Raw genomic sequence first — 12,998 nt, 5'->3', positions numbered from 1 at the left:
CCAGTGCCACCTCCTCAAGCTCTCAGCCTTTGCAGCAGCATTGTTACATGCCAAGGAAATTAATTTTCCAGCACTCCCCAGTGAAGTGAACACACTCTTCATTATGGCTGAGAGGAGAACTGTTACCCACAAGATCACTGGGGTTTTAGGCACTCGAGTACTTCATGAACCACCTGGCAAGATCTGTTCCTTGCCTTTCTGTCAGACAGCAGAGAGCAGCAGCATTTTGAAAGAAGATCCACAGATCTGAGTGCATCTCTGCAAGAGCTGGTGATCGAGTTGAGTGCATCTGCCTGAACCAACATGTGAGAGAAAGGATATTGCAGACAGACCTGAATGGATGAAGCAAATGGAGCATTTTTTTCTGACAGTGAGATAAAGAATCTTTACCTCTGCCTGAAATGAGTCTCACAAAGTTCTTCACAGAACCTGAAATCATTTCAGGTCAGCCCTGGCCACCGAGGGAGGCACTATAAGGGGACATGCTGTCACCTCCCACCACGGAGCACTGAGTCAGGGAGCTCCAGTGCTGAGCTTCCTTTGAAACAGGGATTCTGATAAAAGTCATGGGAATTCTGCTTAGAAGAACTCGAGGCATTCAGTGAGTTCCTGATGAAGGAACCCAAGGAACAGCGTTGTTAATGACTTCCAGGAGCTTTGAGTTGAACTTGACTGCTTGACAGCCAAAGTCCATTCCTTGTTCAAATCCACTGCCATTTCCTGACACAAAACCGCAACAGTTTCTGACTCCGTCTTTTCCGTGAGAGAGCTCTGGTTAACTGAGACGTGTCAAGCCTGAAACGTTCTTCTGTGCTCTTTCCCCACAACATGCCGAGATGATTCTTGTGTTGCATTATTAAAACCATGCCCAGGCTTGTTAGCAATTTGGATTGAAACACCAAGAACTTGGATAACACCTGAATGGGATTATGTGCAGGATGATAAACAAGCATTTGCTGCTGTTTCTGGAACACCAAAGTTCCATAATTTCAATTACAGTTGAGTTTTTGAGATTAATGCAGCCAACAAACCAGTTCTGGAGAGTTTAAACCACATCTATACCTCCTACCACCTACAGTCACATGCAGCCATGGAGTTTGATGCATACTTGTCAAATCAGAAAAGTTGAGTTTTGGTGCCAGCTCACTATGCCAACGGGATCTGATGCCAAATTTTGAGGTCCTATCTCCAGATGAAATAATGAAATCCTCTTCTGGATGCTCCTTCAGGCTGGTCAGGCCACGAAAATGACTGTCAAAGATGCAGTGTTGGTGCATGTTCTCAAGGAAACACTGAAGAGGTGGCCAACAGAGGAATTGCTGGGTGAGTTCAAAGCATTTTGTATCCATAAACATGAGCTGTTTGCTCTTAAAGGATTTCTTTCAGGGAAAATCATATTGCTGTTCCTGAATGATGTTGCTGAGTCATGTTAACCATGTTATACCCAGCAAAGGCAGGGACTGTGTGCCTGGAAATGTCTGCCATGCATTTTGGAGAGTGGCTTGGAAATTATCCGGCATAAAGGAACCCATAAATGAATGTATTACCTGCCATGCTGTGTGACACTGCCTGCTGAAAGCCCAGCCTCCCTGAGCAGTGCCCAAGACGAAATGGTCCAGAATCGGTATTGATTTCTGAGGGCCCTTTCGGACAGAAAATTAGCTTCCTAATTGGGGCAAGCTCATCTTCAGAATGCCTCAGTGGGAATTCATCCTCCTTAGGACCACCCACCCCCTCAGCCTGTGCTCCCTGTGTATCTGTGGCTGCTGCATCCCAGCCTGTCCCAGAGCAGAGCTGCCCTCACGGGGTCAGGGGTCTGACCAAAGCAGCCTCATCTGAGCTCTCACACTCTGCCACGTGAACAAGTGATCAGGCTGGACCATGCTGCAGGCAGCCAGAGAGCTCTTGGAGAGGTTTAGAGTTCCTCATAACTCAGTGTAACACATCTGCCCTGACAGCCAGGGTCTGTCTGAGCTATGGTGAGACACCAGCTCCAGTCACTCCTCTGCCAGTTCAACCCTGATCTGTCTGAGAAAGTCCGATGCAGGCAAGCAGAAGCTTTGGGGGGTTTTCTGCATCCTACCTGACAAAAACCCCTTCTATCTGCTCAAAGCAGTGGAGCTGGGCAATGTGTGCTCCTAAACAACCGCTGAGATTCTTGTGCCTGACTGAGATGAAACCCAGAGTGTGGCACTTGAAGGACAAAGCAGTGCTGCATTGCTGAGCAGCTGAGGAGACATCAGTATCCAAGCAATGCTGTCCTGGAGAGCGTGGAACCTTCCCACATCCCCACTGGCAGCTGCTAACCCAGACACTGCTGCTGTTACCTGGGGGAGAAAGCGCTCCTCTCACCCTGAGGTTCACAGTCATTGTCCCCAAGGTCCCTGAACTGCCAGAAAACATAGGAAAACCACAAGAGGCTGTGATGAGTCAACTAGACAGGTATCACCCCATGTGGGAGGAAAAGAACCGCGTCTGAGGGCAAGCCCTGGTTCTGGGTGGTGTGAACTTGCATGGAGGAAGCCCTGCTGCAGGTGCTATTTCTTCTTTGTGCAAAAGCATTTCATTCTCCCCCTTGGTCTCCATTCATGCAGCAGCAGCCAGGGAGATGGGGGACTTGTTACCCTTGTCCATGTTGGCAGCAACAAAATGTTCTGCTCATGTGTCTCCTGCTCTGTTTTTGCTGTCCTTGTGTTTCTAGAGTCACTGCTCTGCTTTTTCAGACTTAGTGACTTTGTTGGAACTGACACCTGGATCTCACTTAAATCTCTCCTCTTCACATGAGAGAAGAGAGGTAAAAATAAGGCAAATGGGTGCACACTGAGAAATGTTGTGCACATTGCTTTGGAAGAGCAGCAAGGTCAGCTTCATGTAAATCTCCCTCTCTCTTCCAGTGCCATTCGGATGGGTTTAGTCATTTGCTCTTCTCTGCTACTCAATGTTGGGAATTACAAGCCAGAAATATCGGAGTGATCAATAAAAAATGGTGAAAGGAATAAACCCTGAGCATGTTGTTGTGGCTGGCACCAGGACTGAGCGCTGCTGGTTAATGCATCACATCAGAGCAGACCATCTGCCCGCTCCTCCCGTGCTGCAGAGGGAAAACACTGTGAGGAGCACACCACACAGCCATCAGAGACAAAGCATGACCCTAAATGTCACCTGAGGTACCTGAAAATACCTGTTCTAGTAAACAAAACCAGGCAGCAGGGATAGATAAGGGGCTGGCACTCAGACAAGAGACTGTGCTTTGCAGAACATGAGAAGCCAGAGGAGAAATACCTGCCCCTGCTGAGGGTAGAGAGGAAAAGCCATGTTTTGATTTTGTTTAGCTTTAGCTCTTCATTAGTTTCTTTATTTTGAAAGGTGAGGTGGAGCTGTGACTCATAAAATTATTCTCTTTTCTGTGATGGTGTGTTTTCTACGGCTTCTGATGGTTCTGGCATCGAGCAGATTGAATCCTGTGTATGATGAGCAGACTGTGGGATATCTTTGTATCCATATTCTCTCTTTCCTGGTGTAGTAGTAATATAATGAGTAGAGCAATAAAGTGGAAAAGATGATGAAAAATACTCTAAAGGAGAATTATCCCATGTACCTTACTAAATATATTTGGGCTCAATATTTCCCTTTGCAGACCTACAGTGCAGGGCCTGTGATGTACTTCCACCCTCAGCACTGGGCTGAGAAATGAATGATGTTCAGACCAGTGTTGCCCATGTCTTTGGCATCCCCAGTGTGAAAAAAAACCTGTTTCTTCCTTTAAGAATAAGAAATGTAGCTTGAATGGTAAGAATGGTTTCATCTTTGTATGTCTAATTGCCTCTTAAAACTAACTTCAAGATTCATAACAGAAGTGTAAGAAAATACAGATAAAATACAGGCAACACATTTTTCCTGCATGCTTAATCATAGCTCTCCTATGACAAGTGCACAGGTATTTGTCTGTGTGGGTATGGATTTACCCTATTGCAGATACATGAAGAATAATGCAGTAGGAAGCATTCAAGAAGAATATAGAGACTGTTTTGGAAAGTATACAGTTCTTGTGGGAGACCCAGTTACATTTCTTTTTACTGATGCAGGTCTCTAAGTGCTCCTCTTAGAAAATTGATCCTCTGTTTTTCTTCTTGGGAACATCTACCCAGTACATAAAAAAGGAGGTTTGTTTTTTAACTTGGCTGTTACAAGTCTCGTTTGTCTCTTTTCCAGCCTGAAATCTGCTCTGCGTTGTCCTTCTCATACAAACAAGTATTTCCCTATTTTTGACCATAAATGTCACTCTTCTCTCTATGTCTTTAAATTTTATTGTAAGTTCTTTGAGCTGAGGCTGGCAGGGGAGAGATGAGAGGTGCTCACAGGGAGCTGCAGGTGGGTACATTGTGGGTACTTGTGGTGGCATGGTGACTTTTTGTTTTGTTCTTTATTTCCCACGGCGATCCCAGTATTTCTTTTTCATCTTAATCTCTGCAGAGCAGTGAATTAATGTTTTCATAGAAGTGTCTGTCATCACTCCAAGAACTCTATCCTGAGGGGAAAAGCTAATTCAGAACCCATCAGTATATATGTAAAGGTAGGATGACTCTTCATGTTCCCCACTTTGCATTTATCAACATGGATCATTATCTGCCATTTGCTCTCAGTCACTCAGTGACTGAGAAGGGTTTGTGCCTGGTTCAGAGGCCTGCAGTAAATCCAGTGGTTTTAAGGTTTTCAAGCTTCAGTTGTCCTTCTAGCTGAGCATTTTAATGTGTTTTAATCAGCTCTTGCTTTTCTTGGGTTCCCTTCTTCACAACTTCTAAAATCACTTTTCTTGCTTCAGAAGGCTGCTGAATCTGTTAGTCACCCTACAAGGGATCTCTTCCTAATATTTTGAATCAAGTGCAGGGGTAAGGCAAGAGTAATAAGTTTCCCACTAATTTCTCCATGTTCATAATCCAAATTTTGTCTCTGCATCATGCATAACATTTCTTGGTCTGTGCATGGGGTTTTAGAGTCAGCTCCTGCTGTTTTGCTTTCTGTCCTTACACCTTCTCTGCTATCAAGTTTAACCCTGCTATCACTGAAGCTGTCCCAAGGGGTGATCACTAAGATAATTCTGTGTTTTTTATCTGAACATGGAATCCATCTACAGAGATTGTGTTGCTCATTAATGACATTACCTCGTTATTCTGATTCAGCTTTAGTACATGACATCTGCTTTGTCTTTCAGTGTAATCAGCACCAAGATGTTATTGTTCCTCTAATTATCTTTCTCCCATCAAATTCCTGGTACACCTATTATGTCAGGATACATTAAAATCAGGCATCTAGTTTTTCTCTTCTCATTAATTGCTGTTGGAGTGCTGGTTTAGGAGCATGTACAGAATTGGCTAAGCTTTCTCTTTTTCCTGTGCTGTGTTTCGGTGAGACTTGGTTTGTTTACTTGCTGTTTGCCATGTGCTACTTTAGTTCTGCCAGCTACTTTTTAGGCAATACAGAATTTTTATTGCCTCATCTCTCCAGGATGCATCATCACGAGCTGTGTAGAGGACGTGCAGGAAGCATCTCCTACCTCTGCCAGGACAGTCTCTAATTTAAAAAGCCCCCCTGCAAGATTTTGGACTGTTAAGTGCTCGCTAGCCATGAGCATTTTCCTTCTGCAGGGTTTTGCCTTGCCTCTACCTCTGTGGTCTCTGAAAAGTCTTGTTTATTGTACGCATGTGAGTTTATCAATAGGTAGGAAGCAGCGCAATACAGGCAGCTGCTGACAGCCTGCTCCCTTGCCATTCCTTGTGGCAATTATTCCACAAAGTCAGGTGCTACAGAGCATTGGAGTAACCTAGACCAGGCTGTGCCACACCTGTGAAGAGTTTGCCCTGGGAATCCTGTCCTGTGTTTGTGTGGCCATCTCTAAGTGTCGAGCCAACACTAACGTTTGAGCCTGTTCCTGAGGCAGCTTCCCCACAGGGCTCCTCAGGCCAGAGCCCCTCATTTCCACGCTGTGGGCACTCCAGGTGCTTGGAAAGTCACAGCCTCCATGAGCACCATCCCAAAAACTGTTGGGGGCACATTTCCTGCAAAGCCCTGCTCTTCTCTGGCAAAATGCTTCCAGCACCAGTGCTGCTTCCAGCTGACTTCCCCTGCACAAGGAGTTGGGCTGGGCTCACCCTCCGGCTCTTCCCGTGGCTGATAGCTGGCAGTGATGAATTTAGAGAAGGATGCAGGAGCTGGAATCCCCACACAGCCCCAGGCAGGGGAGGAACACCCGTGGATGTGTCCAGCTGTGGTGTTATCAAATCACTGAAGCCATTTATCTGATCATTTGATGGGACGTTTTGCTTTCCATTGTGGTGTCATGTTTTCCAGATGTAATTTTTGGTCTTGGTTTCTTCCTTTTGAATGTATCCTCCATGGCCTCTTGGGAGTTCTCTGGGGCACAGATTTGAAACAATGGGAAAGGGATGGCAGAAGTTGCCGTGGGAGGAGGAGTGTGGTGGGGAGTGTCCCAGCCTCAGTGTTCTGGTGGGGCTGGCACAACAGGGACAAAGCATCCCTCACTGAATAACTCACCTTTTTCTTCCTCAGGCAGCAAAATACTCAGCAGGAACAAAACTTTTATTAAGTTCTGTGGAGAATATCCCAGAAGCAATTGGGAACTGAAATATCAGGTCCAGCCTACTTTTTTTGACAGTTCCCTTCCAACTCCTCTTGGAAATATTTGCTGTCTTACTGCTCACGCCTGTGCTGAAAATTAGAGCACACTTCGTGGGCCCCAACATCTGCTCTGTGAGAATCCATTAAAAGTCCTGGCCACTGTAACCAGCTATTGCTCTATCATTTTTATCAATAGCAAATGTAAACTGTAATGAGAAAATGTTTTGTGGTTTTTTTTTTCCTAGTTAATATCTACCATCATGAAGCTGATTTTGTTAAGCAGATTTGGCACTAAGAACCAGCAACAGCTAATAAATTCAATGTTAGGCTTATGAGGTTCTGACAGATTGCTGGCAGCTGCCTTAAATGCAGGAAAAAGCTCTCATAGTGTGGGTTGGAAATGCTTATTTATACCATACTGTGGGTCTGTTTGCCCCAAATTTTGCTGCCTCCTTTTAGTACATGTCACTGGTGAGATATATGAAAAGGGTACAATAACTGATCAGAGATACACCTCCCAGCTACACTGGAGACCAGCACTAATGCATAAAGATAGGAAGCTCAGCCATAAACTATTAGATTTTTTCTGTAAGAATTCTCATTTACGAATGCAAGGTTTGTGGTAAGGATGTGACTAGACCTCATCATAGATGGTTTTATTTACTGTGAGTTTTTATGATAGTTTTGGGGTTTTTTTTTCTATATTCAGAAGGTTTTAAATAATCTGGAGGAATTTAATACCACCTTGCTGTTAATTGGTGGTGGACTCAAGCAAAGATGGGCTGTACAACTACGCTAAGTTTGTTCTTAACATGTCTTAAAAGTGAAAAATGATGTGCTCAGAAGCAGGCACAGGCTTCAAGAGCCTGTATTTAGCTTAGAAGTTGGTCAGACAGGGATCCTCTTTGGATCAGGGAAAACCAACTAAAAGGAAAACTTTGGGAAACCGGAGTGCTCATCTGCAGTAATGGAGCTTGTATTGCAGAGACATTTCAGATAAACAAAATTATAGAGACATTTCAGATAAACAAGCACTTTTTGGTGGTAAGTGAAGCTAAGAACATGAACGGAAACTGAGTAAGTTGCAATCTCATTGTGAAGGTAAGTTTAGTCCGAAATTTCCCAGTTTCACAATTGCCTGGGAAAACCACAATGTTTGAACTGAACTCAAATCTGCTATTCACAGTATTTCATCCTTTCTCATTTATGTGGACTGGCTGGAACTGAGTAATTGATAAGCCTCTGACCATTAAAGTCAATGCTGAGTGAGGGGATGAAGAAATTAAAGGAATGGGAAGTTCCCTCTAACTGGAAAAGAGCAGATTAAGTCAAGACATTAAAGAATTCTTCAGTGAAAGTAAATTTGGCATCAATTTTCTCTTCACATGTGGTGAAAGTAGCTCTGGGGAGTACAAGACTGATGGTGAAAATTCCAGATTCACCATGTTGCAGTGTGCAACTTGATCTACAGTTGGAGAATTTAACCTCGTTTTGTTTATGAGTCTGAGGGTCAGCACTTTCCATCACTGGCAAAGCATTCCCCTCCCTTTCTGTAAATAGGCCTTATAACTCCATGGAAAGCCTTCTGAAATAGATAGAATTTTCTTTATAGCACTACACAGTAAGATCCTTCCTTCCTCAAGAAAGAAATATAGAATAGTCTAGAAATATGTGCTGACATCATGCAGCAACTCTAAAATTCTCCCGGAAAAAAAAAATGCTGACAGCATTTCACACAACCAAAAGAAATCCTAAAAGTAAAGCACTAAATGCTGTTTTGGAAAGTGAGTGGGTGATGCCACCAAGCATTATGCACCATAATGAAGTTCCACAGAAAGTGGATAAAGCAGAAAACCACCCCACTGCCTTTCTAGCAGGCACCTTGTGCTTGCTCTGCTCCGTGTGCTGGAGGGCCCATGCTGTGCCCACAGCCCTTGAGATGGGAAGGGCAGGGAGCTTCCACTCCCCAGCTGCCTCTTTGGCTCCTCTCACACCCTTATCACTGTCCATCTCCTCTCCTGTGCCTCTCCTTCAGGATGCAGTCCTACTCCCATCCTCGTACAGAACTTTCTGGAGCTTTGATATCCTTGCTGCCGTTCTGGGAGCTGCACTAAAAAGCACAAAATACCCCACTGGATTACAGGAAAGTGCAGCTCTCAGATGCGTGCAGTGCTTGCACTGTACAGGATGCTCTCTGCCATGCTCCTGAGTCCTTTAGTGGTGTTTTCTAGCAGAGTTTGTTTCCTGGTGGCTGCTGAGTGTTGAGCTGGTGGTTTTGTAAGAGCCTTTGTGCCCCAAGGTCCCATTTGTTTGTGAGATTTAACTCGGAGCCCATTAGCGACACTAATCCCAGGCTTGTTCTTCCCTTGTGTGCGTAATTTATTTGGGTTTGCTTACAATGAATTTCACAGAGGCTCTGTGACTGTTTCTCTCCCTGCAATAACCCCCTGCTTTATTAGCAGTAATTGACTTTCTTCCTGTTTTCCAGTGGATCAGCATTTCGGGCAAATTAAGGAAATTCCTTGTTCCTTACTCCACTTACTGCTGCTCCACCAAGCCTGAGGAAGGCAGCCTGTGCCCGAAAGGTTTTGGGATTGTCTCAAGTGGTCTGGTGAAATATATGGGGCATCTCGTCAGCTGCGGGCAGCTGGGACCAGGATGGGCTCAGTTCACTTTAATTGAACTCTACATATATTTTTTTCCCTTGTGGATTTTCAAATGTGGGGTAAATTGCTCCTGAAAATGAAATAAATCTCAATAATTAATTAATTAAATGCCAATACCAGGGTGAGAAAAATGTTTGCAGCCTGCTTCTGTGCACTTGAATATATAACCAACCAAAGAAGCATCTGGATGATTTCCTCTCACAAAAAGATGTTTGGTACTGTGACTGTATTTCTCTGATCATAAATGTCTTCATGGCCTGAGGAGACTGTGCAGTGTTTTCTTCCTCACTAGAGGAAGAAGGAAAATGTCTGTCTTACAATATAAATCTTTATTTTTCTTGAAAAAAGTCATCTGAGTTAAGACCAAATAAATGACAGACCTGCATAAAGTGAGCAAACAGCTGTCATAAACCCTTGGTATTTGTTTCAGCTGGCTGTGTGTAATGTGGATGACATGTAGGTCCCTGTGGAGCCGTGCTTCCCCTGCCACTCAGGTACGACAAGACACAACACGGATGCAATTTGTAAAAAGGGAAGAAGCCTTGGCTGTATGGTCTTACCTTTTTCAGAAGCCGGGGCAAGGTCAATAAAACTTCGACATTTTTCACCTTTAAAAGAAAAGCATTGTTTTAGGAGACAGAAGTTGGTTGGTGTTGCTCTGCCTTCTCTTTCTGACTGGGGCTCCTGCCTGCACTCCCAGCCCAGTCTCTGCAGGACCTCGGGGTTGTCTCACACTGGGGACAGACATTTCCCTATGCCTCCATCCTGCCCGAACCCGCTGTGCTCAAGGGCTGGACTTCCCTTGGGATTGCAGTCCCTTGAGCAGGAATTTGGGTTACAGGGAGTGAAGAACATCTTTTCCTGGCTGAGTCCCTGCGGGGTCAGTGTTGCTCTTTCCCAAGGGCAGGAACAGTGCTGGACTCTATCTAGAGTGACACAGGGACAAACACCTCACAAGGGTGGCACTGGGAGGGCACAGGACTCTTTCACCCACAATTTTGCCCTCTTTCTCATCACCAGACAATGCCTGTGCCCCCCCAGTGTGACCAAACATCCCAGGGCTGGGGGGCACTGCCACGGGCACAGAGGTCTCCATAGACAGATGACACGTGTGGCTAAGACTGACAAAACCTGAAGCACAAAGCAAAGCACATAAGCAAATGTATAAACACTTTAAAAAAATGTTTAAAAAGCAGGCAAATGCCTTGCTCTGAGCATCACAGCCTGTGCCACTCCCTGTGCTCCACTGTAAATTAAACTCTCTCTGTTTAGGACCCCACCTCTGGCTTTGCAGGAATTCTTGAGAAGCTTCTGAACAGGAAATGTATCTTAGGGTGGATGCTTTGACCTTTCTTTTTACTTCTTCAGTATCTTCAAAGATGATAAAATAATTCCTCTTCCCTAGATGCATCCATCTACCAAGTGTATGTGTTCCTTTTGACATGATGTCCTCCAAGGTGTCCTGCCAGAGGTCATGGAATAGAGTCCATTTTGCTCTTTAAGACTTTAGTTGATGCAAACGCAGCTACAGGACTAGGCTGGGGTTTTTAATTAGCTGTGCTCATTTTTAATTGCAAAGTTGAAAAGACTAATTTAGGAAAGGTGATCCATTAAAAAAGAATAAACAGTGAACTGCCACAGTGATGGTGAAGTCAGTGTGTATTTTTTTCTTATTTGTAATTCAGTATATGTAAAAACCAATATAAAGTGTTCATTTTTCTGGTGTCTTTGTTGGCAAGATTGAGGTAAATGTAATCGTTCAAATGATAGCTGAGCTGAGATAAGAATCTATTATTTTAACGCTATTTTTACTACTTTAAATTTACTTTTTGCAGTTTTAAATCTATGCTAAGTACACTGAGAAGTGATGTGTACATAGTCTGTAGTCTATGTATAAGTAGCTATAAAAGAAAAGGTTTGCCTGACATTGTAATGAACATTTTGATATGTCCAGGGGAAGCATTTCTACCTTCTGAATCCAGAGGACAGCCAAGAAAAGGAAGGGACACTTGGTTTATGAAAGCATCATCTCTGTTTCCAAAGGGGTGGACAGGGCAGGCTGTATATGGGCAGGAGGAATGTCAGTGAGTGAGTGAGTGAGTGAGTGAGTGAGTTTTGGGGCAGGTAGATGGAAAGATAACTGAAGGATCACAGAAATTACCGTCCCTGCACACTTCCTGTTCAGAGCAGGGCTGTGACTTTTCCCACTCAAACTCCGAAATGCTTCAAGGATGGTGATACCCATCCCTTAGTGACTCAAAGATGGAGTTTCTTCCCACTCTGGTCCACATCTGGAGAAGTGTTTCCTTATACCCAATCCAAACTTCTGTAGCTGCTCTGGCACCAGTCTACTCATCCTTTCTCTGTTTGTAGGGACATGAACAAGCCCAGCTCCCCCAAGTTCTTTACTTCAAGCTCCTGACCAAGAAATCCAGATAAATAAGTGGACTATAAAATATACTAAGGTGCAAGTAGAAAACATTCTCATCCAGAACCTCTGAGTTTTAGGGCATGAGGTTCTCCAGGAATTTTATTGACATGAAAACAAGGGAATATAGGGAGAGTGACCTCTAGATTTGGACTTGATATAAGCAGATTTAGCAGGATTTTTCATTCTAGCCATATGGATCAGTGGTTTGGGTCTTTGTTTGTTTGTTTGTTTGTCAGATCTAAGTTATTACTTTTATCACAGTTTTGTTTTAGTCTGACTTCAAGCTAACTGGCTCTCACTGATCATCCCTCACTTGTGTTACAGTGAATCCAAAGCCAACTGGAAACCTTTAAGAAATACCTGACTCTCCAGAATGTTATCCCAAGACAGGCACAGGGGAATGGCCTTTGTAACTACAAAAACTGCACAGGCTGCTCTGAGAGCTGGTGGTGCCTTTTAGACACCTGGCAAGGGACAGAGTTTCTCTGAGTTACCAGTGTTTGGCTGTAGGTGCCTTATCTGCAGGGCAGTGGGGAGGGTGGTCACAGGCACCTCATCCTCCCTCAAATTCCACTTGCCCAGAACATCATCTCTGCCCTGTGGTTGAGGCCTCCAGTTTAAATAATATGGACAGAAAATGCTGGAGTGTCCAGAAAAAGTCCTTTAGGAGCCATAGCAAAAAGAATGACTGGAGGCAAAGAAGAGCCTGGATGTCACCTCACTTTTGATGGCTGATTGTGCCTGGCTTGCTGCTGAAGGTCATGGTAGGAACTGCACAAGCAGTTCCTGACACTTCCCTTTGTTGTTCTTGCTGCTGGAGCACTGGAAAACCCTCCTCTGTTTTCAGTGGTAACCACTGGTGGTATTTATAAACCACAGCCACACTTCCACATGCAGACATGCATCTCGCTGAGAACTGAAGATGTCAGCAGTGCCTTCACTGTTCCTCTTAGGATTTATTCTAAGTTATTTTTGGGTATCTTGTATAACTGATCTCTTAAGCCCTCTTAAGTTTAATTTTAGACTTGGCAGAGTTTATCCTGCTGTGCTGTCCTTTTCCAGATGCATCTTGTCCTCCTAACCAGGCTCCTGGAAAGTCTTTAGAGAATACAGAAAAGGCTGTTCAGAGAAGCAACAAGAAGAGTCTCTAGGATTCATCCCCTGAGAGTCCTGCCTTCACCCGTTTGTAGCTGTGATCCTGTCAGAGAAGAAAGCCAAGGAGTGACCTCTCCTGCACTTCACTCACGCAGAAAGAAGAGGTGGGG

The 12,998-nt window shown here is 44.4% G+C and overlaps 1 protein-coding gene across 4 annotated transcripts in view; it reads right to left on the bottom strand.

Annotated features, from left to right (window-relative positions):
• The window catches only part of GSG1L (GSG1 like), a 56,472-nt gene that overhangs the window by 27,798 nt on the left and 15,676 nt on the right, over positions 1-12,998 (bottom strand). For all 4 annotated transcript variants that reach the window (XM_032125534.1, XM_032125535.1, XM_032125533.1 and 1 more), the window contains exon 2: positions 9,863-9,910. In XM_032125534.1, the coding sequence (XP_031981425.1) occupies positions 9,863-9,910 (48 nt within the window). The remainder of the gene's footprint in view (positions 1-9,862; positions 9,911-12,998) is intronic.

The sequence above is a fragment of the Corvus moneduloides genome, chromosome 16 (assembly GCF_009650955.1).
Source record: "Corvus moneduloides isolate bCorMon1 chromosome 16, bCorMon1.pri, whole genome shotgun sequence".
In the NCBI taxonomy this organism is placed as follows: Eukaryota; Metazoa; Chordata; class Aves; order Passeriformes; family Corvidae; genus Corvus; species Corvus moneduloides.
This window is presented reverse-complemented; position numbering and strand designations above follow the sequence as displayed.